The sequence below is a fragment of the Aethalodelphis obliquidens genome, unplaced genomic scaffold (assembly GCF_003676395.1).
Source record: "Aethalodelphis obliquidens isolate GAN/ISIS:26980383/991018 unplaced genomic scaffold, ASM367639v1 scaffold46, whole genome shotgun sequence".
NCBI lineage: Eukaryota > Metazoa > Chordata > Mammalia > Artiodactyla > Delphinidae > Aethalodelphis > Aethalodelphis obliquidens.
Genome location: NW_020837990.1, coordinates 3782582 through 3808694, shown reverse-complemented (window position 1 = coordinate 3808694; position 26113 = coordinate 3782582). Strand labels below are relative to the sequence as shown.

The following is a 26113-nucleotide window of genomic DNA, read 5'->3' as shown; positions in this document are numbered from 1 at the left end:
CAAAGCACAGGGACTTCCTGCTTATCGGCTCTGATGGAAAAGTCACTGACTATAGAAGCTTATTCACACATCAGCCGGCAGACAAATTAGAGTTACTTAAAATTTCAACCGGGGCGGGGGGCTGCTTTGGGACAGAGGAGCAGGGTTTTAAAGGACTGCGTTTGCAATCTATTTCTTGTAATATGCCCGATCACGCAGCCCGCCTGAGCTCAGCCTGGGGAAGTTTGCCAGCTCTGAGCGACTGCTTCCCGCGTCTCTTCAGCTGGCTCATGCCTGGGAGAGCTGCTAATTTAGTCTCAGGAAGCAGCCCGCATCAGTTCGCTCTGATGAGACACGGGGCAGGCTCCAGGCCAGAGGTGTGGGGAGCGCAGACAGGCGGGCGGGGGGAAGGGGAAATCCGGGGAGGTGAGAGGGAGCTGTATGCAGGGCGGGCACCATGGGGACATGGAAGGGCTCAGGCCAGCGCCAGCTCTCATAGCTCCCCACGTTCCGTCCCTTGATCGCATCCTCAGTAAAACGGGAACGACGGTCATCATAGGATCTGCTTTGTGCGTGTCATCAAATTTTTGAGAGAACAAAATGAAATATTTTTTATAGATGTGCTTTGAGGATTCCACTCTACTGTGCAAATTTTAGTTCTGCTGTCTCTCGGGGGGATGTCTGTCAATATATTTCTCTTTCTCTGCATGCAGTATTCCCGGGATCTCGCTTCTCGCCTGGTTTGGGGAAGACAGAAAGACAGAGCAGGGCTGAGCCATATGCTCACGTCACTCCTGCTGCAACTCCAGAGCCCTGCAAGAAGGCTGCAAGGGCCAGCCCGTGCCAACCAGGCTGGTAGAAATAAATTCTGCCAGCTGGCCCCTCCCTGCTTCAGGAAGGGTTCCCCATGGCCCTCCTCCACCCCTCCCTCTCCTTCCTCCGTCCCTAACCTCTGTCCTCCACTCCCTAACGTGGTGGTATCACCAGTTCCACTTTGCAGTGGCTTTGGGTGGGTGTGCAGACGAAAACCAGAAGTCAAGGCTCTACTCCTGGGAGAATCCCCAGCACATCTAGGGCCTGCCTGACATGGCACTGCCCAGACAAGAGCTGCTGACACCCACCCACCACCACCCCCCCGCAGCTAAAAGCTCCCCATCTTCCCAGAGCACGGTGAGGCCCAGCCACACAGCATCTCCCACCTGCAGCCTGCATCCATCTAGGGGCAGCAATGGGCCATCCTCAGTCCACCCTGAAAGCTCAGCGATGCGTCTTCCCCCAGCCTCCAGCATCCTCCTGACTCCTGGAGGACGGCAGACGGGGGTGATCAGCTTCATCCTTCAGCCCAGATGCTTTGTTAGGACCATTAGTTCAATTGGCATCTGCCGTTCAGAGCTCAAAGTTGTGTATTATTAATACAATTGCTTCTCCAAGATACATCTGTACCCGGCGAGCTTAACAAATGAAGCCGGGCACTCTCCATGCCCTGACTGTGTCGTGTTCGTGGGCAGTAATTTTCCTGTAAGATGAAAAATCTCGAGCATGCCTGAGCTCTCTGATAAATTCTCTCCTCGGCAGATAATTTGAAACGTCTTCCGTCTTCTGGGAGGTGAGAGAGGGCTGTGCAGCTGAGTCTTCATATTTACAGACTCTGCCGTGCACTCACCCCGTGCTAGTTTGATTATCTTCCAAAATGTTTAGAAGAGAGTCTGTGAGATTTTTGACCATGTGAGAACAAAAGAGGGAGTTGAGGTGTAGGCAAAAGAAATCATCAAAATCAGTACATCTGTCCAAAAAGAAAGGTGATGTGTGCATTCTCGCTGCCCTGCTCAGGGAAATTTAACTTCTGAAACCCTCAGCTAGTTGGAGAGTCTGTTAGATTCCTAAGAGCCTCACTGGGGATTGGCATACTTAGCCAGAGTCCAGTGGGGTGAGCTGGGCTCCATTCCTGCCCTATGCAGTATTTATCTGTCACCAGAGCCACTGTTGGTTTGTTCTCTTTGGCAGGAGGAGTGGTGAGGGTGAGACTAGATTCCACTTCACATCCCAGAGGTTGGGGATTCGGGATAGAAGTCTGGGCACATCTTGGCAAGAGTCGGAAGTTCAGGTGCAGACGGGTACAGTTGATCCTCATTATTTGCAGATTCCATATTTGCAAATTGGTCTGCTCACTAAAATATATTTGTAACCCCAATGCAGTAGTCCTGGTGCTTTCACAGACACGCACAGAGCAGTGAAACATTTGAGTGGGTCGCCAGGCATGTTCCCCGCTGGGGTCCAGCAGGGTGATGCTCTGCCTTCTTTTGGCTCATATTGTAAACAAGTGTGCTTTTCACAGTCTCTGCAGTGTCATGTCTTTCCCATTTTTGTGCTTTTCCTTGGAGATTTTGCTGTTTAAAATGACCCCCGCACTTAATGCTGAAGTGTTCCTAAGGGCAAGAAATCTGTGTTCCAAGAAATAGTGTTCCTAAGGGCAAGAAATCTGCAATGCGCCTTACAGAGAAAATACAGGCGTTAGAAAAGTGTTGTTCAGGCGTGACATTTAGTGCTGTTGTCCAATATTATTGAATCAACAGTATGTATTAAATAAGATGTCTATCAGCAGAAACACACATAAATCGAGGTTATGTGCTAACTGGTCGATGAAAATATTGTGACCAGAGGTTCGCAGGAACCTAACCCTGCTTTTCCCTTAGGAGAAATGGTTCAGTCTCCCTAATTCAGTGCTTGTGGCAACCTTATAGAATGCAACTACCATGAATAACGAGAACCAACAGTAATGAGTTCAGCTAGGAGAGAAGACCAGGAAGGAGCAAACAAGAATGGCTGAAGTTTTCCTACAGTGGCCTTTTCCTTCTGCATTCATGACCCCATACTCCTGCTCTCTTGTTTTCTCACAGTGTCCAAGGACCTCATCTGCCCCTTGATACTCTGGCCTTGCTTCTGGTTCCCCTGATGTAGAAGTAGAATCTAGATCCCACATTCTTGGGGCCGAAAGGATTAATAGAGGTCCTCTAGATCACTACTCAAATCAAATGCTTGAATTCTTGCAAATGTGTTCTCATGAAGTAGAGTCTGTGCTTGAATGCCTCCAGTGTTGGGGAACGCAATACCTATAGGGACAGCATATTCCATCTTGGGAAGCTCTCATTGTTAGAAAGTTTCTCCGTCTATTGGGTGGAATTCTTTCTTTCTGAAGCCCTCTTCCTTTTGTCCTTAGTTCCATTTCTTGGGTTCACACATCTTGTCCATCCTTCCCAGAACTGCTTGTACTTGTTCCTTCTGGAATGTGATTTCAATCTCTTTCCTGGTCAATATGCTTGCAATCCACTCCAGTTAGTCTATGCTTCCCTGAAAGAGTGGTGTGTGGAACGATATGCAATATTCAGGTGTGGTCTGAGTAGAAGAGCACTCTCTTCCCTTGCATCAAACCTGCCATCCCTTTGTAAGTAGTGTGTGCCGCTGACTGGGTGCTCAGTAAATATCTGGTGAATTGAATAATAATGTTTTATCACTTTGATATTTATTTCCACGTTGACCAGCTCTCACACCAGGCTCTCTAATGGAGGAACGCCAGGCATCAACCAGCCCCCGGGCTCAGAGAGAGCTGTTTCCTGGCAGGTGGGACAGTACCCTTCCTGGCATCCTTCTCGTAGGTGGCCACCTGCTTCATCTTTTTCTTTTTTAGTAGAACTTTTTTTTTTTAATTTTTTAATTTTATCTTCGGCTGTGCTGGGTCTTTGCGGCGCGCGGGTTTCTCTAATTGCGGTGAGCAGGGGCCACTCTTCGTTGTGGTGCACGGGCTTCTCATTAAGGTGGCTTCTTTTGTTGTGGAGCATGGGCGCTAGGCACGCAGGCTCAGTAGTTGTGGCTCGCAGGCTCTAGAGCACAGGCTCAGTAGTTGTGGCACACGGGCTCAGTTGCTCCGTGGCATGTGCGATATTTCCGGACCAGGGATTGAACCCATGTCCCCTCCATTGGCAGGCAGATTCTTAACCACTGCACGACCAGGGAAATCCAACCTGCTTCATCTTCGTGTCCAGGCAGCCGAGCTTCCAGTGCCCTCCTACGGTCACCTTCCGAGGCCTCTTTGTGTTGTCCCTCTCAGGCCTGTCTCTCCCCGGCTTTGCCCCAAAGCCCTTTGAAAAGCTATACCACATTATAAATCTACCTGGCACTTTCAGGAATTCATGTATGAGTTGGAAGGGGCTAGACTAGATCCTTCTTTTATAGGTTAGATGACTGAAGACTAAAACGAAGGGACTTGCCCAAAGGAATTTCATAATTCAATTCAACAGATATTTCTTGAGCACCCATTCTAGGCCAGGCACTCTCCTGGGAGCCGGAGCTCCAAAGGGGAAATTATTAATGCAATTGTCAGATATTTACTAAGCACTGATGCCACACTAGGCATTGGGCATATGTGGGGAATAAGACAGAGCCTTACCAGTCATGGAATGTATTTTGTAGTGCAGGAAATGGACTTGAAACAAATAATTATCTAAATAATTATATGAAATAAATAATTATCTAAATAATTATATGATGAGTGCTACAAAGAAGAAGTTCAGGGTATTATGCCTGAGTCTCTGTGATGGGGAGTGAGAGGTTGGGAAGGGCCTCCCCAAGGCGGGGACATTCAGGCCGAGGGGTGATGGATAGCTGGGCATCCCCAGGTGGAGGGGACTGTGATGAGCCCGAACAAGGGCTGCCAGAGCTAGTGGTCACGTGTGCAATTCAGAGACCAGGGCCACATCAGGAAGCCAGAACCCCTGATGCTTTACTTTCTCCACTGTCCCCCACTGTCCTCTTCCTCAAACTTTATTTAAATATCCTCTCATATATCACCTCACACCAGTCAGAAAGGCCATCATCAAAAAATCTACAAACCATAAATGCTGGAGAGGGTGTGGAGAAAAGGGAATCCTCTTGCACTGTTGGTGGGAATGTAAATTGGTGCAGCCACTATGGCGAACAGTACGGAGGTTCCTTAAAAAACTAAAAATAGAACTACCATACGACCCAGCAATCCCACTACTGGGCATATACCCTGAAAAAACCATAATTCAAAAATAGTCATGTACCACAATGTTCACTGCAGCTCTATTTACAATAGCCAGGACATGGAAGCAACCTAAGTGTCCATCAACAGATGAATGGATAAAGAAGATGTGGCACATATATACAGTGGAATATTACTGAGCCATAAAATGAAACAAAATTGAGTTATTTGTAGTGAGGTGGATGGACCTAGAGTCTGTCATACAGAGTGAAGTAAGTCAGAAAGAGAGAGACAAATACCATATGCTAACACATATATATGGAATCTAAAAACAAAAAATGGTTCTGAAGAACCTAGGGGTAGGACAGGAATGAAGACGCTGACATAGAGAATGGACTTGAGGACACATGGAAGGGTAAGGGTAAGCTGGGATGAAGTGAGAGAGTGGCATGGACATATATACACTACCAAATGTAAAATAGATAGCTAGTGGGAAGCAGCTGCATAGCACAGGGAGATCAGCTCGGTGCTTTGCGACCACCTAGAGGGGTGGGCTAGGGAGGGTGGGAGGGAGACACAAGAAGGAGGAGATATGGGGATGTATGTATATGTATAGCTGATTCACTTTGTTATACAGCAGAAACTAACACACCATTGTAAAGCAATTATACTCCAATAAAGATGTTAAAATAAATAAATATCCTCTCATAAATACGTAAGTCAGAATCAAAGGCAAGGAAAAGCAAAGTCTGACCTCAGGGATGTGAACTCTTAAGCAGGAAAGCTTATGGCAAATACCAATGGATAAGAAATAACAATTAAAATGTTTTCCAAACGTTTAACTACACATCCACAGCCCAGGAAAATTCATATCTTGGGGGCAGTGCAGCAGAGTGGACCTGCCTGGGTTGAATCCGCATTACGTGTGGAACTTTGGGCAAGAAAGCTAACCTCTCCGAGCCTCAGTTTTCTAATCTGTAAAATGGGGATGATAGTATCAATAGTACCTCCCTTATAGTGTGGTTGGGAGGATTAAATAACAAATGTAAAGCATGTAGTCCAGTATTTGACATGTGATAAACGCTCAAAAGTATCAGCTTGTATAACTTTCTTGTAGTTAGTCCTTTACTAACTAGTAACTTGTAGTTAGTCCTTTACTAACTAGTTACTAACTAACTAAAGGACTAGTTAGTCCTTTACCAACTAGTTACTTACTAAGTAAGTAGGATAGGAGTTCACTGATGCCCAAAATGTATTTATGCAGCATCAGTTGTGTTGCAGGTACTCTGCTAGGGGCTGCGTATAGAGTAGTGAACAGGTAAAGGTGTCCGAATCCCCTGGGCCAGGCACTTTCATCCTTTTTGAACATGACTCGCATTCTGGTTGCCAATCCAGGGTGCACATTAACACCCACCTACACATAATTGAAACCAAAGCTTATGAAACAGTAGTTGCCCCTGGTGTGTGGGTTGCACTCTGATCTATTCTGGATATATATTTCATTTTTAAAATGCAGTTCTGGACCCACTAAATTGATTTCCTAACCCACTAAAGGGTAGCAGCCGCAGTTGAACAAAACACTGCCTTAGACCAACTCAGCTGAAGGCTTCATCAGCCCAGGAAGGGCTCATTTGATAGGAAGTCTTCCCAGCTTTCCCCGGGATTGTTTTTGATCTCTTACCTTTGGCCTTTGCCACTGTTGTCCTTTGATCCTGGGTTTTTACAGTATTGTGCAATATGTAAGCACATATTTTCCACTAAAAGAATATTTTGGCTGAGAGAATGAGCTCTTCCACCAACATCGGTAACCCGCTTTGTTCCCCAGGTCAACCCCTGAGGCAGGGGCCCTCACTCGTGATCCAGTCTCCCATGTGAAGTAAAGTTTTATGATTGGAGATATTAGATTTAAAGTCAATAAACATTTTGTTCCTTCATGCCAGGGGTTCGCCACAGAGGCTTACATTACAGATCTTTTTGGCTGGTCATATATCAAGGCACAGACCTATACTATAGACACTCCAAACTATAACTCAGTCTCAATTCCTGGGGCCTCTAGCCATAGTGGTTCACATCTGACTGTCATTCTTCCTGCCTGTATGTTGAAATTAGTTCCGTGAACTCAAGGAGACACTAATACATTATTTTATGTATTCTTCCTAGTGAGGACTTCAACTTCGAACCCTGAAACTGAGGTTAAAAAAACCGAGTCGTTGGTTATGGCTCGTCCACCTTTGGGATGGCCCTAGAGAACAAGGATCTGGAAGAAAGAGCTTGCGTTTGCGTAGGGCTTTAAACTTTTGTCACATCTGTGATCACCTCATATCATCCCAATAAGAGGAGAAGGGGAGAAAGACTAACTACCCTTGTCTTATAGGCAGCAAAATTGACTTCCCAGGGCCACACAGCACATGGCAGGGTAGAGCTTGACTTCTGGTCAGCTGCATTTCCACCAGACGGACAGTAGTGCTATTATCTTAAGTTCCCATGGCTTATTAGGGCTCATCGAAAGCCATCGTACACACTAACTCAGTTGCTTAGCAACAGCATTGCTGTACTATGGGTAGGCAGATTCGTTTATTTCCACTTTGCAGATGAGGAAGATTCAGAGAGGTTAAGTGACTTGCTCTAGGTCACAGAGCTTATGCATGGCAGAAGAGTTAAGAAAATGTAGGTCTCCTGGTGCCCTCCCACTGCATCTCCCTGGGCTAAGCCCCTAAGAAACTACCCTGTGCCTTGGTCAGGATCACTCTCGTGGACTCTTGTAGCTGAATACCTTCAGGTCTGTATTCTCCAAAGAACACGTTCACGGTGATCAGAGAGGTGTGTGGGAAGGCCCAGATCTTAAGGTCGGGGTAGCCTGCACTTGCCCTACCCCGACCAGATAGTATAGCAGTAAATAGGACCTGAGTTCAAATCCCAGTTGCATCCTCTATGAACTGTGATCCTCAGCAAGTTGTTTGACATCTCTGAGTCTCAATTTCAATCATTCATTCATTCAACAAAAACTTGTATGAAATGCGTACTTTAAGCCTGTAAGTGTTATTACTGTTGTCTGAAGCACCTACATTTCTCAGGTGGGAATGATAACAGGGTTGTTATGCAGAATCAGAGAAATTTACTTAAGCAAATCACGTGGCTGAGTGCCCAGCGTGCAAAGGTGATCAGTAAGTGTTTGCGAACTCTGACTCTGGAGCAGAAGGACTTGCCAGGCCGTGGAGTTACGTCAGCCTGTCTAGAAGCTGCATCCTGGCAGCGTTGATGCAAAGAACAATCATCTACACGTACATAAAATATTAAATGTTACAGAGCCGTGTGCGTACTCACAGAGGCAGGTACGGATGTCAGGAAATCCCTCAGGGTTTTAAACATGAATCCCTTTTTACCTATTTGGTAGAGAACAAAGCGGCAAAATGACAACCTCAAGTGATTCTAGGCGGGAGCGAGAAGCGTGTGGCTGCTCTGGGCAGGACCACCCAGCTCAGGCGACAGCGGAGGGCTCTCCTCCTGCGGCACAGGGAGAAAGACAGGTGGTGAGCAATGGTCTCATTAATGAATGTATAATGACAGCCCGGGCCAGATGCTCTAAAGGAAAAGAATGTGGTTCGGGGAGAAGTTTGACTTTGGGAGTTAACGGAAAGGCTTCCTGAAGGTAGTGATTTCTCAACTGAGGCCTGAGGCTTTAACAGGTATAAACTAGATCAAGGTTTGGAAAACTTCTTTCTATAAAATAGGCCCAGATAGTAAAAATTTAGACTTTGCAGCTTTACTGCTGTAGGTGAGTGCAGTCACAGACAGTACAACAGTGAATCGGCGTGACTATGTTCCAATAAAACTTTATTTCCTGAAACAGGCAGTGGGCCGGATTGGGCCTGTAGTCCGTGGTCTGCCAACCCCTGAACTAGCTGAAATGGGGCTGGGGGCCAAGGGGTCGGGCAGCAAGGAGAGTCCAGACAGGGAACAGCACGCACAGAGACCCTGGCAGGAAGGCGCTTGTTGCACGTGAGCTCATAGGTGTGCCGGGAGCACAGATAAAGCCGGGAAAGAGGGTGTGAGATGAGCGTGGAGGGTGGGCAGAGGCCAGGCCTCACGGGGCTTGGTGGGCCATGTTAAGGATTTTGGTTTCTATCCTTAAACGAAAGTGGGAGAAGAATTGAAGGGTTTCAGCAGGGGCCGGTGTGATCATAGTTGAGACTTGATAGAGACGGCTGGCTGCTTCTGAGTGGAGAACAGAACAAAGAGAGGCCCCGGGGGATCCTAGTCCAGGGCAAGTTCAGTGGGAGCTTGGATTAGGGTGGGGGGCAGGGAAAGGTGAGAAATTAAGTGACTTGCTCAGGGTCACCCAGCCCCGAGGTCACAGTGCTGGATGCTAATGCGGTCTCTGGGTGACACACAACCAGCTCTTTCAGCAGGTGATGCCTGCGGTCAGGGCCCCTGGACAAGCATTTCCCATGGTGCATTGCTGAGGGAGTGACCAGCTTGCTTACGCTGATCCAGGGTCACACAGCAGACCACACTCATTCAACTGTACAGCACTCACCTCTCCAGGGGACCGTGGGTTGCCCATATCAATGACACAGGGTCTGTTCACTAAAGGCCCCATCAGGCCTTATCTGTACTTTCCTTACAGCAGTTCTTTCAGGCTTGGTCACTCGGTTGCTCAGCCAGGAATCTTAAACACAACTGCTGGAAGGAAAGGACCAATTCGAGACAGCTATCCAAATAGCAGAAGGAAATGACGGTTCACAATCAGAAAAGAGACACTATGAAAAGTAGACAAATTAACTTAGGAAAGCACGGAAATGAGGGTGAGAGGCCATCACATTTCAGTAACCAATGAGCAGCACTATATCACAGGACAGGATAATAACTGGCTTCAAAATGATGACACTGCATGAAGGTAAAGACATCTCCTCTGTTTAAGAGGACGGCAGAAAGTATAATTCCCTTTGAAAGAATTTTGGGAAATAATACTTGCAAATAAATAATTAAGACCCTCCCCCCCAATTTTAGTGCTTAAAGGAGCAACATTATTATTTTTTAATTTGAATTTTATTTTATTTAATTTTTATACAGCCAGGGAGCAAGGTGATGATTATTAATTTATATACATTCTGTGTCCTTTGAGGAAGTTGGATAAATGATGCTTTCTGTGCACGTGCGAACACGTGTCATATCAGTTATATTCACCTCGATTTTCATATTTGACAAAGCACTTCTTCTGAGAGCATAGAATCAGCAGTGGGAAGGAATACACATTTGTTTTAAATATTGTGATCGCAATGAAGCAGCACGTTGATTTTTTTCCACACCTCAGCTCTGTGATTCAGGTAAATTATTACCTATGTGGACATCACTTTCCTTACTCATAAGTAGGGTGGCAGTGAGATTCGTAAGCATAAACGAGCGCCCAGCACAGGGCCTGTGAGCGTGGTGGCGGCAGCTTGCCCGGCCAGCCAGAGCCCGTTATACGCTTTCCCCAACTCGGTGTCCCGTGACTGCATGTGGGTAGCGTGAAGTCAGCCATGGTGGGCGTGTTTACACCACAGACGTGGGCAGATCAGACAAGGCCTTTTTTCCTGGAGAGCCAGTTTTTAAACGTTTCCTAGCTTGCCACAGGTGCGCCCTCAGCCTCTCTTCATTCCTGCACCCTTGCCTCTCCCTGACGTCATGTTTGTCGTCTGAGTTGCTCTATGTGCTTTGCTCGAATCCAGCTTGCATCAGAGTCACTGGAGAGCTGGTTACAATACGTACTGCTGGGTCCTGCTCCTAGACTGTCTGATTTAGTCAATCTGGAACGGGGCCCAAGAATTGGCATTTCTAACGCTGACGTTGCCGGTGCAGGAACCAAAGTATGAGACACTGGTCTAATCTACTCAACTGGAGTCTACAGTGCAAAGTGTAGGGCACGGAAGAGATTCCCATCTTCTGTCTCAGACGATGGCATGACAAATTCTGTGAATGCTCACCTAGTTCTTGGCACATATACCATCAGATTTCATCTCCTTAAGAACCCTAGGAAGTAATCATTACTATTTTAACCCCCATTTTATAGATGGGGAAACTGAGGCTCAGAGGGATTAAGTAACTCACCCAGGGTCACACAGCTCATAAGCAGAGAAGCCAAGCTAAACTCAGGTCCTCCCACTCTGGGGCTGTTGCATTCGTGGTACAGACTGTGAAAAGCTCAGTGCTGAGTAGAGGCTGGAGTCAGCACGCCCAGCTGCGCACCCGCAGGGCCACATCAGCCCAGGGCTGCCTTTTTCTTACCTGCCTTAAGGTGCTGTATGGGCTTGCAGTGGTGGTGTCCAAATCCATACCCTCTCCTCCCTTCACTGCAACCCCTGGAGTCTCTAAACTGGTGGGAAGGCAGAGCAAGTGGGAGAGACAGAAAGCACAGAGAGAGGGCCACGGAAAGACATTATCTGAAGCATAATCAAGCTGGCACACGTGGGCATGTGGAAGAGGTTTACAAAGCCGCTGTCCCTGCAGGAGGTTCGGGGGCAGGTGTCAGCGGGGTGGAGCAAGGGAATTTGGCTGGAGACAGAGCTGCAGATTGTCGGTGATGAGCGCTGTCTCTCCTGCCCACCCCTGGCATGTGTGTGGCATGGAAGATGCCCAGTGGGTGGGGCGATTAGCCTGTATCCCAGGGCGCCTGGCTCTGGCTCCTGCTCTCCTTCCCACTGCCTTTCCTCAGTTAGATTGCTCCGGGTTATAGCTGCCAAAGCCGCTTTGTTGGATCTGATGAGTTTATTAATTTCTTGGGGGCTAACGGGAGGGTTGGTGGGACATTCATGTCCTGACTGGAGCTTGGGGGCTGATTTCTCTTTTTGCCACGTCCCCGGAGGTGGGTGTGGGAGGCGACATGGCTCGGGCTGTCGGATCTGGGTCTGGGTAAATCATTTCTGTCTCTGGCTTTTGTGGCAACCTACCTACCTCGTGGCTTGGGTCAGACAGGGAGTGTGGAGCTGGGGCAGGCAATCAGTGAGGACTGGGTCCCCTGAGAACAATGGGGGGGGAAATGGGGGGGAGTAGGGGGGGAGGTCTTGCTGGTCCTGTCGGTGTGAAGTGCATGTTTAGATGACAGGACTCTGAGAAGCTCAGTCCTGTCCCAAACATCCAGGTGCTGACATCCGGCCTAATTGTTCTTTATGTCCTTCTGTCCAAATCTGGCCCTTCCTATCCTAGGAGACTGTCAGAAGCCAATTCTAGCCATTTTGCAGAGAGGGAAGCAGCCTCATTTCACCTGACTTTGTGGATGTAAAAACCCAGGAGGGAAAAAGCCGTGTCCAGGGTTCTTGCTGTGTGGCCGAGACTCCTTTGAGCCTTTCTCCTCCTCCTTGTGGGGAGGAGCCCTTGGCATCCCCGCCCAAGAGACAGCAGCGGACACGGAAAAGTCTTGGATTTAGGAGTCAGACAGCTCTGTGTTCAAGCCCGTGCATCACCTGCTAGCCAGGTGACCTTAGGCAAGCCATTAAACCTCTGAGCCCCAGTTTCCTCGTACATAAAAACATCATCACTACTTCACAAGGCTGGTGGGAGAATTCAAAGAGATGATAGAACACATCCAGCACAAGAGGGGTCTGGTAACTATTGCTCTCCTTTGCCCTTCACTTGAAAATCTAGCTGCTTATCCCTCATCTTCCCCATCTCTCTCCCCTGCAGAGAGAGGGGAGGGGGGGAAGCTCAGACCGTACCCTGACCTGGCTGGTCCCCCCTGTGGGCCCTCCAGAGACCAGAGGACGCTTGCCTACCTCCTGTTCATGCCCTACCGACAGCAGCACTCAGCCCAAGTGATGGTTTCCCCGGCCTCCAAGTACCGGTCCTGAGCAGGGTGCCGGGCTGTGAGCACGAGCAAGCCAGCCCCTCACAGGCTAGCCGGGGAGGTGGACAAGTAAACAAGACGTGCAGTAGGACGCTGGAAGAGCCGGGCAGGAGAGCCACGAAGCCTTCCTTGGGGAGACTCATCCAGGGTTAAGAGCCCAGGGGTTAAAGCTCAGGTGTCTCAGCTGATGGGGAGGTGACCTCGGGCAAGTTGGGCTCCTATCTTGGCGTCAGTTTCTTTATCTAGACGGGGCTTCCGGTGTGGATGTGCAGAGCACCCGACTTGTAAACTAAAATGAGCAGGGGCACGTGCCTCACTTTTCTGCCCACGCAGAGGTGGAGAAACCTGCCCAGCCCCCTCCGGTGGCGTCCTCACTGAGGCTTGGAGAGGGGTTTTTGGTCATCTCTCCTTTGACAGGTGAAAGACTCACCTGGGGAGACCATCGGGCTCCTGCCTGGACCTGGAGGCATCCAGCCTGGCCCTCCCCTCTTCAAGGTCCAGACCATGACGTCAGGGAGATGGTCACTGCCCCCTGTGACCCGCAACGCTCCGGCCCCGGGGCAGGGGGGGTGGGGACCAAGAGTGAGATGTGTCTTTATTGTGGTTGGAGCTTCCGCAAGAGGAACCCAGAGCCCAGCTCTGGTGGGTAGAGCCATGTGGCATCCATGGAACTTGTGAGGGTTCTCCAGGGAAGCTGCTGCTGGGGCCTGGCAGAGGCGTATGTGTGCGTTTCATTGGTTTTCTAGCCAGCTATCAGCCATCTCTCCTGGTGGCCCACCTCCAGCACCCAGCAGCAGAAATGAGTTGCCAGGGGCTCCAGCCAGTAGAAATGTATTGGTAGCACACACACGTATGTGTAGTTATAGAAAGGGTTCCACTGAGAAAACAAACAAACTCCCTAAAAACCCAATGATGCTGAATTTAGAAAGGTGACTTTCTAAAATGGGGGAACTGAGTAAGTTGTGGATATGTTCCCCCCTAGGAGTCAAGACAGTGGGGAAAAGGAAGGAAACTAGCATTTATTGAGTTTCAGCTGAAATACATTCTCACAATGACCACATAATGTTTCTATTATTCCCATTTTACAGATGAGGAAAAACCTTCAGAGAGGTTCAGTCATTTCTGGGTTTACTCAGTGGAGATCCACCCTCGTGGGTCTGGCTGAACCATGTAACCTCGAACTGGCACATGCACGATCTCAGCTGGCTCTGAGAAGAAGGCAGAGCAAACGTTACTGCCTCCATCTATAGCTGGGGAAACTGAGACTCGCATAGATCGAAGTAACTTGCCTAGGTTCTCGCAGCCAGCAAAGTGAATCCACCAGGACTAGAGCCTGGTCTTCCTTCCCTCTTCTGGTTCATCCATCCATTGAACCGTTCAGCAAACGTTTATTGAAGAGCCTCGTAAGGCCAGTTCTCTCCAGTAGCCATTCTGGTTCTTATTTAGATAATGAGGTTTATTGAAGGCAGACTGTAGCGAAAGGGAAGGCTCTGTCCTGCCTCCAGATGATGCAATTCCAGGGGCTCCCTTCCCTTCTGGGTGAGAGAGCATCCCTGAACTGCGTTGCATTCCTGATTTCTTTTTCCATTTTCCTCTTCCACCTCCCTCTTAAGTCTTCCCCTCCCCTTGCAGTCTCCCCACCCACCCCTGACCCCCCAACCCTGGTAGCTCCACCCCGGTCCCGCCCCTCTGCTCTGCACTCTGCATCCCTCCCTCCTTCTGTGATGTACATGTACCCCCGCCGGAGGCAGGGGACCGGCCTCTCAGCTCCCCCAGCCCTGGAGGCCCGAAGGACCTCAGCAGCCCAGCTCCCCAGCCTTCTCCTCCCCCCACCCCTTCCCAGCCTGTCTCCTTGGTCTCCTCAGATCGGCCAGTGGCACGTGGCAGACGGCCTCAGCATGGACAGCCGCCTCTACGCCTCCAACGTCTCCGACAGTCTCTTCAATACCACCCTGGTCGTCACCACCATCCTGGTAAGCGGGTGCCCCCTGGGCCTCCCAGCTGCCACTCTCCGGGGTGCCTCCTCCATCTCCAGGCGTTCCCAGCCTCCCCATGAACAGAAGATGGGAGCTCTAATCACAGCACGGAGGCCAATTTATGACAGTGTAATTAAACTCAAGTTGTTGTTTCATATGGAAATGATATCTGATGAGTTCCAAAGCAGCTGGGGAAGCAGGATGGGGTGGCAAGACAGCACAGTTTGTGGACGCCTCTTCCAGGGGCACCCTGACAGCCAGGGCAGCTGTGCACAGCCAAGGGCAGGGCACCTAGGACACGCGGGAGAAGTCCCCCGGGGTGGCTCCTACTCTTTCACGACAGCCTGCTTTGCTGGGTGCCTACTTGTACAAGTTGCATCCCTGGCAGTGGACACCTGAATCTCAATGGGTTTGCATGGCCTCTTTCTTCATTTCCAGATGGTCAGAAGAAAGTTCGCAATCTGTAGAGCAAGGGACCATCTGCCTTTTTTATTTGATTCAGTTCTCTTCGACAGTTACCAAGCCCTTCCCCCATGTGCCAGGCACTGTGCTCATTCTTGGAGACACGAAGCTGAGTAAGACTCAGTCTCTGTCCTCAAACAGGCTGTAATTTATTAGACGGCACGAATCAAGTGCGTTCACGGCCAAAGTCATCTTCTTCTCCCCTCCCCCCATCCCTGAAGACTTCAGGTTTTAAAAGATTTGTCCATTAACCAACTGCATGTATTAAGTAATTATGAGTTTGCCCCCTTCCCCCACCTCCTTTTAACCAATCAAAAACCTATTTCCCTGCCGGGCCCAGCATGTTATCCACAGGAGATAATCAGTGTGGCCGCACTGATGGAATCCCAGCCCCAAACAGACTCGACTGTTAGCCTGTTTAGCCTATTGTGCTGTTGCTACCTGTGCAAGGTTTGGAAACGTGTCCGTTTCTTTCAGGCTTTCGAGATGGTAAAAAGAGCTCAGGGACCTCCATCACTACATTCATGAGCTCCTGGGGCTCAGGAGCCCTGCACTGAAATAACTGATCCCCCGTGAGCAGAGCAGGATAAAAGCCAGGAAAGAGGCGCACGCCTAGCGCCATGGGGGGTGAACGAGAGAGAGGTCCCATGCCATCGGGGAGGTCAGCAAAGCCTTCCGAGGAGAGGGACATTGAGGTTGGGCCCCCAAAGACAGGGCTGATGAGGAGGGAGAAGTGGACTAAGGAGAGTGTTATCAGGCACTCAGGAAATGCCAAAAAGTGCAGGTTTCTAGGAAATGGACATTGGTAGAGAGGGAAAGGCCTGAGGCTGGAGAAGTGGGCTGGGCCCATAATGCTTAGGGACTTGAATGTCAAGCTTGTGAGTTCTCCCTTCGTTTGGTACAAAACAGGGGCTCACCGAATATTTTCAGTCATTCGTTCAGTGAACATTTGGGGGGCACTCCTGTGTGCTGGGCGCTGTTCTAGGTGCTCGGGTGTAGACAGAGCTGAGGAAGGGGAGAGGGGTTGCTGGCTTCACTGAGAAGGGCACATCCGAGTAGAGACCTGATGAGGTGAGGTGACAACCACGTGGCCGTCTGGGAAGGAACATTCCAGGCAGAGGGAACAAAGCAAAGGATGGAGAAGGCAGTTCCAGCTCGCAGGGTTTTAGCCACTCCCCATCTCAGCCCAACCTGAGCTCATCTGAACCAACGTGGAAATGTCAACAGGATTTGGGGGGGGGGTGTCACCAAGCCCCTGAGACCTGGGGGCGCCTGGCTGAGCTGCAGCGACGCTGACCGGCAGTCCTGGCCGAGTGGGGGCAACACGCGCGCGATCGCTGGGACCTGCTCTGCCTCTGAAGGACTGCCTGAGTCTGTCACCTGCTGTCCATCCTCAAGCACATGCCCTAACATAGGTGTAGCCACCTCTTCACTGGAGCTGCGTGTGGCCTCCTCAAAGGCCCCCTTCTCACTTGTTCAGTCTGTCTCTCCCTAGCCCCGCCCTTCTGGCTGCGCGGTCATTCTAAAATCAGAACCATCCTGTCATTTCCTCACTTCAGTGCTGCCCAGGAGCGACCGGCCCTGAGCTTGGAATATAAACCTCTCATCATGAAGCCCAGCCTGCTGTACCTGCTTCCTCTCCATGCCACGTGGGGTCTGGCAGCATTGGACTGCCTGACACTTCCTCACTGCATCATGCTGTTCCCTGCCTCTGTACATGCTATTCCCTCTGCCTGGAATACCCTCTCTGTGAATTCCTGTTTCCACCTGGAAATACTTGTACAGCCTTCACAGCTTGGCTCTGATGTCCCCTCTTCCGTCAGGTCTTCCCTCATCTGCCTCCTGCCTGCTCCCTGCCTCTCACATTTTGTACACACCTTTCTCCTATTAGAGTTGGCATTTATAGCTCTACCTCCCTTTCCAGAATGAGGGCTCCTGAAAGACTGGGGGACCTGACACAAAGTAGGAGCCTGATAATTACAATTTTCTTTTCTTTTTCTTTTTTTTTTTTTGGCTGTATTGGGTCTTCGTTGTTGTGTGCGGGCTTTCTCTAGTTGCGGTGAGTGGAGGCTACTCTTCCTTGCGGTGCGCAGGCTTCTCATTGCGGTGGCTTCTCTTGTTGCGGAGCACGGGCTCTAGGCATGCGGGCTTCAGTAGTTGTGGCACACGGGCTCAGTAGTTGTGGCACATGGGTTCAGTAGTTGTGGCACGTGGGTTCAGTAGTTGTGGCTCGCGGGCTCTAGAGCACAGGCTCAGTAGTTGTGGCGCACGGGCTTAGCTGCTCTGCGGCATGTGGGATCTTCCCGGACCAGGGCTCAAACCCGTGTCCCCTGCATTGACAGGCGGATTCTTAACCACTGCACCACCAGGGAAGTTCCTGATGATTAGAATTTGAATGAAGGAATTCCTTCCTACAGGGTCAGAGATGTCCCTCAAAAGCCAGTTAAGAGTTTGAGAGAGAAATGGGGACATTGCCGGGTTGTACTTCCTGCCTTTCTGGGACTGGAATTGGACAGGGCTCAGAGCTCTGGCACAGACCCATGGGGACACTGAGACCGCAGGGTCATGTTTCTAGACTGGGAAAGTCAGTCTGACCCTGTGTGTGTGTGCCTGTGTGTGAGTGCATGCACGCACACGGTTGTTCACATATGCACACGTGTGCTCATGAGGGTGGGGAAGGACACTTTTGTGAAAGGGAACATTTAAAAACATGGCCAGTACGATTCAAATGAGAACCTTCTCTTGTGCATGTGTGTAGAAGTCAGTAACACTTACCAGGAATGATTACCTTAATTTAGTCCCTGCTGGCCATTTGGGGGACCTCCTTGGCAAATGGCCATCTGAATGATTTATCCCTTAAAACTCAGCACACAGGCCTGTTGCATCCTGCTACTGTCAGGGTGCAGTTGGGACTTGCGAGTGATTTATTGGTTAACACCGGCAAATACACAGAATTAGCCGCAGCTCCCACCCCTAGAACACACCCCTGCATCAGAACCCGGGTGAAGCACTTTGCCCTCATCACTGCCCGCCAGGACAGGACTCCAGGCCAGCACGCGGCCCCCAGACCCTCCAAAGTGCCAGTGAGCTCCGCCCCCTCCCACATGGTTCCTCCCTCCAACACTGGCTTCCTGTTTATTTACTCTAAATATGTCAGTGAATTTTAAATTAACTTACGTGCAGAGAGTTCTCGGGGAGAAGAGTTTTGTGACACTCCTTGGGATGGTTAAAGATACCCTGGGAGGTTGCCTTCCAACCCAGGCGTGGAAATGCCCAGCCAGGCCCTGTCGGTGAGGCCATTGCAGCACTTTTCACCCACACAATCCACAAGTGCTGGATGCTGGGGCCAGGTGGGGGCCCCAGAGACAGGGAGGAGTCCGTCCCAGGCTCCACGTACGTTCTACCTGCGAGCCGGCACGTGTAGGAGGAGTGTGGGGAGGCCTGGCTGCGAGTGTGGTAGGGGTTCTGAGAAGTGGGTTGGGGTCAGAGGTGGGATGGGACCCCAGGGACAGAGATGAGTTAGGTTAAGCAAAAGCAGGACAGAGAGAGGCCCATGAGCTGAGGACAGCATGTGTGGAAGTCAGGGAGCTTGGGCCCATTTCACGGACATGACAGCGCACTTGACCATGAACCAGAAGCCCATAACCTTCAACTTGGAGCTCCCTCTCCCTGGCATGGAACCTCCGACCTTCCCCTCTTCCGCTTCATCACACCCACAAGACCGCTCTCCCCCTTCCTCCCTCTGCGACCTCTGGCCTCTCTGGCTGCCGTCTTCCCCAGCCCAGAAGCCCCTTCCAGCTTGAGCTCAGCAAACCAGCAGTTCAGCACTTCCCTCTGTTGACTTCTAGAACTGACTCCACCATGATGCTCAACCATCTCCCCTCCTGCCCGTCCCCAAGTCCAACTGTCCTTGCAAGCCCTGCTCCCAGCTGCCCATCTGCATTCCGCCTCCTGACTCAGCTGGGCCTGGGCAACCCTGCACTCCTCTCTGCTCACCCCACATCGTGTTCCCTGAGGAAACCTTTCCAGGCACCAAGCCTTCCCTCCTACCTGCCCCCAGCTCTGGGGGTTGGCACGGCTCCGTATCTTGGGCCTCCTCCGCGCCCCCTCTGTACCCACATCCATGCTCTCCACCTTACCCCCAGGCCCACTTCCCATGTTCACCTAGACCCTAGCTCTCCCAGGACTTTGCTGCACTGACTAGCCTTCTCTTTCTTCCTTTTCTAATCTGCCCTTTTCTAAGGATTCCTCCCTTTGTACCTACACATGTACTCTGGTCCCTCCCATCCTAAGACACCATCACTACCACCTTACCTACACCCTGCTGTCCTTGGGCTACCCTCCTATTTAGGGAATCATCATCAAGGGATTGGTGGACACTGGGCAGCCTCCAAGCCTGTTGCAGGCAGAGGGGGAACTGAGGTTTGGAGCGAGACGTGACCGGTAGCAGTTGGGTGGAGAAGCTCTGCCAGCATTTGTCTCTGAACTTCTCAACATCCTGGTCGGCCCTCACCCGTGCACCCCTCGTGCACACCCGTCCTTGCGGGGTTCTGCCATCCCCTCCCCCCTTCCCACCCCAACCTGCCTTCGAAGGTCTCCAGGGACATGTGACCCAGATGCCCTTTCACAGCCCTGCTTCCTCTCTTTGTGGGAATGTCTGCCTTCTCCTGCTTGAAACCCTTTCCTCCTTGACCTTCATGACCACATTTTCCTATTGTCGGCTTTTCTGGCCGCTTCTGCTTTGTCCTCCTCTACGGCTGCTCTTCATTCTCCCCCTCCCTAAGATCAGGTCTCGCCCTCTGCTGTCCTTCCCCCCGATGGTCTCTCATATGCTGCAGCTTCAGCCACCACCTCTGTCCGGAGGCTGCCCCATCTCTGCCCCCGATCCCGCCCTCACCCCATATTCCAACATTCAGTCAGATGTTCCCTCCTGGATCGATGACCAGCATCTCAGATTCAACACGTTCCAAAACCTCTTCCTTTTCAAACCATCCGTGGCCATGATGACATCATCCTTGGTCATCTGCTCAGGCTCCAGGGGTCTGAGGACCCTACCCTCTGTGCCTCACACCCAGCCTGGCATCAAGCCTGACCCTCTCTGTGATTCTTCTGCCTTGCAATCCAATCTGACCCCGAGCACGGCTCAGGACTCAGCGTCCGTATCAGGAGAGGGTCCGTCCTCACTCCCAGACGTCTCTCTTGCTCTATAACATTCTTTACTCGCATCCTTAAGTCTTTAAAACCCTTAGTGCTTCCCTACTATGTATGTGTGATGTCACCTTGTCCTGGCACCCAAGGCCCACGCTGACCCTAACTCATCTTTCTAAATGTATCCACCACCCCTCCCCTCCACACAGCCCAGGCTCCCACTCAAGGGCAGCCCCATTGTCCACCGAATGGGCCGCTCTCCTTCTCACTCGGGATTTTGCCCTAGATCCTGCCTTTCCCCTGCCCATGAACAGCCCTCCATTCACACCACTTCCATCTGTCAGTGTTCTGTCTTCCTCCGGAGCCCAGCTTGCATCCCACCTTCTCCATAGAACCTTCCCTGGACGTTCATCAGAGAGACCCTCCTCCCAGCGCTCACAGCTGGACGCGTCCTGCCTAGGGTTTGCGGTTGTTCTGTGCATGTAAGAATCTCGCTTGCTCCGTTGTCAGCATCCTTGTATCTCATAATCCGCCGTGATCCGTCTATGTGGAATAAACAAAGGAAGGGGAAGAAAAGGAAGGAACGAAGTGCAGGGTGGGGTCAGATGATGACCTCAAACAAGGTGGAGGGGCTTCCACTGGACCCTCTGTGCAGTGGGACCCTTATGTGTTCCAGGTAAGAGAAGTGTCTTGAAGTCAGGGAGGGGACCTCACTGCCACCTCTGAAGCACTCCATTACCCAAGCCATTTCCCTCCTTCCACCCCATCTTCGTCCCAACCTCCTGTGTCCCCGACCCCCTCGTCATGTGTGGCTGAGACACCAGGGCTAAGATGAGAATGACAGCTGCCCAGTTTTGCTGCAGGAAAACCCGTATTTAATGCTGAAGGGAAACCACCAGGAGATGGAAGGCAATGACCGCTACGAGGGCTTCTGTGTGGACATGCTCAAGGAGCTGGCAGAGATCCTCCGGTTCAACTACAAGATCCGCCTGGTCGGGGACGGCGTGTACGGCGTGCCCGAGGCCAATGGCACCTGGACGGGAATGGTCGGGGAGCTGATCGCTCGGGTAAGGAAAGAACAGGTGATTTGGATTTGGGGGTGGGCTGGGGGGGCAGCTGGAAGGACAGGAGGTTGTGCTGTATGCTCATGAATCCTCCATTTATTAGTCAATCGGTCATGCAGTTTTCATTTATTTGTCCATTCATTGCACAAATCTTTCCTGAGCTGGCAACGAGCCAGGCACTGGTAATATACATTGAAGAATAAGACCACCTTGATCCCTGCCCTGTGGCTCTCCCGGTCCCAGTCCAGCCCCTGTAACAGGTAACGGAGGCCTTGATCGCTGAACGCGGCTTAGAGAATTGGGGTTCCGTTCTTGGATAATCCAGGTGCTTTTTGTTTGTTCTGATTATTTTTTTGGTCATCAGCACCTTTGGCAGAGCTTGGACAGGCCCTGGGAGAGTAGAACACACTCACGTCCGTTGACTTTGACACTCGAGAAGCACTCTCGAGGAGACATGGTTAAATAACAGGGGAAAAGGGATCACCTGGCAGAGGAGTTGGTCACGGTTATGGCTATTTCGTTACTTCTTGTATTATGTTCCGCTCTCCTTAATATGCTTGTACAGACCCAGGGCCAAGGTGCACTTGGGCAGACTGTAGATTTTCAGGGTGAATGCAGAGACTCACTTGAAACACAGGTGAGCATCATAGAGCGTCAGTTGTCGTTAGGTTAGAGCAAGGCTATAGAAAGTTCTTCCGGGGGCAGAGCTCTTGTTTTCTTGGTGTATACTGTTAACGTCTGTAAAAATTAATTTGATTGTTACTCATTCACTGTCCATATTTCCATAACTGAGTTTTTCTGCTCAGGAAAGGTGATGGGTATCCAATGTGGAGAGCACAGACCTAGGTTCTTAGGGGTTGGTTCTTGAACCAGTCCCTACCTCTCCATGCTTTCCGAGTGCAGAAGGAGCCCCTGCAGCCTCCCAGCCAGTGCCAAAGTGCAGGGTGCTTTACGTACGTTATCTCTAATCCTCTGGGAATATACCTTTTCGTTAGCTGTTATCCTCATTTTACAAATGCGCCACCTGAACTCAGAGAGCTTAAATGACTTGTCTGAAGCCCCACAGTTAGGGTGAGACGGGGCTGGGATTTGAACCCAGATTTGTCTAACTCCAGAACCCACATTCTTCCCACCTAAGAACACGACCTCAGCTGGAGTGGGATGTCACCAAGAAAGGTCTGCATAAGTCTATGCCCTTCCTTCTCTCCTTCCTTTTTATCCTCCCTCCCTTTCACTCTTGCTTGCTTTTTTCTTTCCTTCTTTTCTCCCTCCTCTTTATCCATTGAATTAATATGATCTTAACCCTTTATATGTACCAAACTTGGGGTAAAATGTACATTTTTTAAATCCTAGTCTTGAAGGATAAAAGTGTTAGTCCGGGTATTAAATAAGTGATCCTTGGCGATGCATGATGAAAAGTTCTGTAGAGACAAGAGCATGGAGAAGGTAATTGAGAGCCGAGGTGGGACAGTGGTGAGGAGTTTGCCTGACAGCATTTGCAGTGACCCAGCGGGGTCAGCGGCAAGACTTGTTCAGCGAGACGGTGAACTGTCCAGTTCCTAGAGTCCAGAGGGAGGCTTTGCTGTCAGGGAGAGGCTTGCAAGCAATCAGCAGAAGGTTGCAGAAGGCCCAGGGAGCCCTGGGAGCCTCTCACAGGGGCAGAGTGGGAGGGTGAAGACTTCTTCAGGGAGCTGTCTGCTGTCTTTGAGACTCAAGCCCCCAGCTGACGATGCCCACACTTCCTTCCACAGCAAAGGATGTGCTGCTTTTCTCGAAGTCCCAGAGCCCCTCCCGAAGCTGTCCTCTTGTTGGGATCCCCTGGTAGAGATGCAGTCCAGTGGTTAAACCCCAGAAAGCTGAAATGCTAGGCCTTTTCCTTCCCTTCTTACCGACGTACTCTGTCACCTTGAGCCTGTTTCTTCAGCCCCCTTGGCCTTCCTGGTGATTGGTGGGGTGACTTCAGGGATGTCAGAGTCAGTGCACAGCCATCCCCTTATCAACTCCCAAATGAGCTGTGACATGGACTGGCAGGAAGAGGAGAGGAATCCAAGGCTCAAGGACATGCAGCTTCGTACTGAACGACTTGGGCAATCAGACAGGATCTTAAAATTCACTCCAGGTCGGCTTGCAAGTCAAAACACTGCTGCTTTGGTCTCATCAAGACTTGACTGCGTAGCATTAATTACTTAACTAATTAACCCATTCGTTCAATACAGATCCACCGAACGCTTTCCTCTTTCCTAGACAATGGGGATACAATGGGGGACAAAATAAACGTACTCACAACCCTCATGAATCTTACTAGTGAGAGACGGATATTAATGAATGATCACAGCAGGATATTATTAACACACTGTGTTAAGTACAAAGGGGAAGTAGAAGGAGCTATGAGAGGGTACCTGCGGGGGAGGGGTCCAGCCTTGAGAGGCAAGGGGACAGGGGAGGGAAGGCTTCCCTTGGGAAATGATGTTTGAGCTGATGTGTGAAGAATGAGAAGAGCATATCTGCCAGAAGGTCGTCTGAATGCCACGGAGTGGGTGCTTATTCTGGGCAGGAGTGCGTGACCCCGGCCCTGCTCTGCCCCGGGGTTCAACGCTTTGATGTGTCTGCCCCAGTGTTCCCCTAGGATCACAGTAGTCCTAGAGCCTGCATCCTTCCTGTATGACCCCTTCCCCAAGCTGCACAGGAACAAGTCAGAGGTTGTAACAGTAGAGCCTTGGGGCTACTTGACGTCCCAAGTGGAAGAGACCTCAGAGGTCACGGCACCTAAATCTGTCACTTATACAGATGAGGAAATACAGGCTCAGAGAGCTTAAGTAACCTGCCAAAGATCGCACAGCTGGTGAGTTTGGAGCCAGCATTTAAGCCCTTGTCTGACTTCAGTGCTCGTGGTCTGAGAGCGTGAATCTTGAAGTTAGACCTAACATCAATTCACTCCCTTACTACCTGGGTGTTCTTACGCAACTTATTTTATCTTTTCCACTCCATCCCCCAAGGCTTCAGTGTTTATCTAGAAAGAATTTTTGTAAGGATTTAAAATAACATACACGTGAGTATGCACACATGCATAGAAAGTTTGACATACAGGAATTTCTTTCTTTTAGAGAGTTTGAGGAATGCAGTAGCTTCCTGGGTGTTGGAGTGATGTGCAGTAAAGAGTAGAGGCCTGGGTCATCTCCACTGGGCGTTCTAGACCCTCAGTCTTTCACATCCATTGTCACCTGCTTTTTTTTTTTTTTAACATCTTTATTGGAGTATAATTGCTTTACAGTGGTGGGTTAGTTTCTGCTGTATAAGAAAGTGAATCAGCTCTATGTACACATATATCCCCATATCCCCTCCATTGTCACCTGCTTACCCAAGACCGTTGCGGTTTGGACATGTGGCGTGTTGGCTGCGGAAGAGCATTCAAGCATCTTTTCTGCTTATGTTTAGAAATCATCAGAGCCTGTCTTTTGGTGTAAATCCCATTAAAAGTAGGAGTGTGGTTGGAGTGAAAACAAGTGGATTCACATAAAATGGGCCAGGTGGCTGGCCTCTCACCCCCAGGGCTGTGTCTGGGCAGGGGAGAGGAGAACCGTGTCTGTTTGGGAGCCTCTTGGGTTTGGATTTATATTGCTCTAGTCACATCCTTCACAGCTGAGCCCACAGCAGGACTGCACAGAAGTGATGGTGTGTCTTGGTGGAAGTATACTTGGCAGAGAGGAGGAAATGGACTAGAGCAGCTTGAAGAAGAAGATGCCCTCAGAACAGCCTCAACCTCCTCCTGTATCACCCCAATAAATTTATTTAAAGTGAGCTTTTAATTGAAATTGTTCAAGGTATTCAGAAACAAAGTTGAATGAGGTAGTCCCTAGGTCACTATTTGATGGGGGACCAGTTGGGTAAAAGCAGAGGGAGAAAGGCTATAGGATGGGGAGGGATAGGGGACGGTGAGAGGACTGGAGGACGGCCTCCTGACTCTGCTTGTGATGTGTAGGGAAAACGCCTGCAGGAGGTGATGCTTGACTTGAATCTTTAAGGACCAGGAGAAGTTGGCCAGGGAGAGGAGGGACATGGAGAGAGAAGAACAGGCCAGGTGGGAAGGAACCAGGGTCCAAGGCGTGGAGACAGGAAGGTGCATATGGTAGTTTCTGTTTCAGGTCACTATACCTGGAACAGAGCATGGTGGAAAGCTAGGCTAGGAAGTGGGCAGTGCTCACTGACGAAGGTCCTATATGACCTTCTACAGCATGGAATGTGGGGGGGCGGGACAAGCCTGGAGGTAGGAGAACCGGGTAGAAGGTCATGTTGCTGCAACAGTTGATGAGAACCAAAAGTAACTTAGGAGTTAGAAGAAGGTACCTATTCGGAGGCTATCTTTAAAGATAACAGTTTTTCTTTTATATAGAGGTATGCAGTCTTTACAAAATACATACGTTTTAAAAGACAAAAAATTACTTGTAATTCCATCTAGTAATACCCATGGTTAACATTTCCATATGGGCCCTTCTGATTTCTTAATGAGTATATACTTTACACAAGTTTTTCCTTAAACTGGATCATAATGCTTATGCTGTTTTGTAACCTGTTGAAACTATTTAACAGATAAATCATCAGGACTCGGGGACCAAATGGATGTGGCCAAGGGGAGAGGGACAAGAGTAGGATGACACGCAGGTTT

General features: G+C 50.1%; 1 protein-coding gene across 1 annotated transcript in view; it reads left to right on the top strand.

The window, feature by feature from the left end:
* GRIK4 (glutamate ionotropic receptor kainate type subunit 4) overlaps positions 1–26113 on the top strand; it is a 350201-nt gene that overhangs the window by 253877 nt on the left and 70211 nt on the right. Inside the window, exons 10-11 of the mRNA XM_027081840.1 lie at positions 14666–14773; positions 21250–21453. Of these exons, the coding sequence (XP_026937641.1) occupies positions 14666–14773; positions 21250–21453 (312 nt within the window). The remainder of the gene's footprint in view (positions 1–14665; positions 14774–21249; positions 21454–26113) is intronic.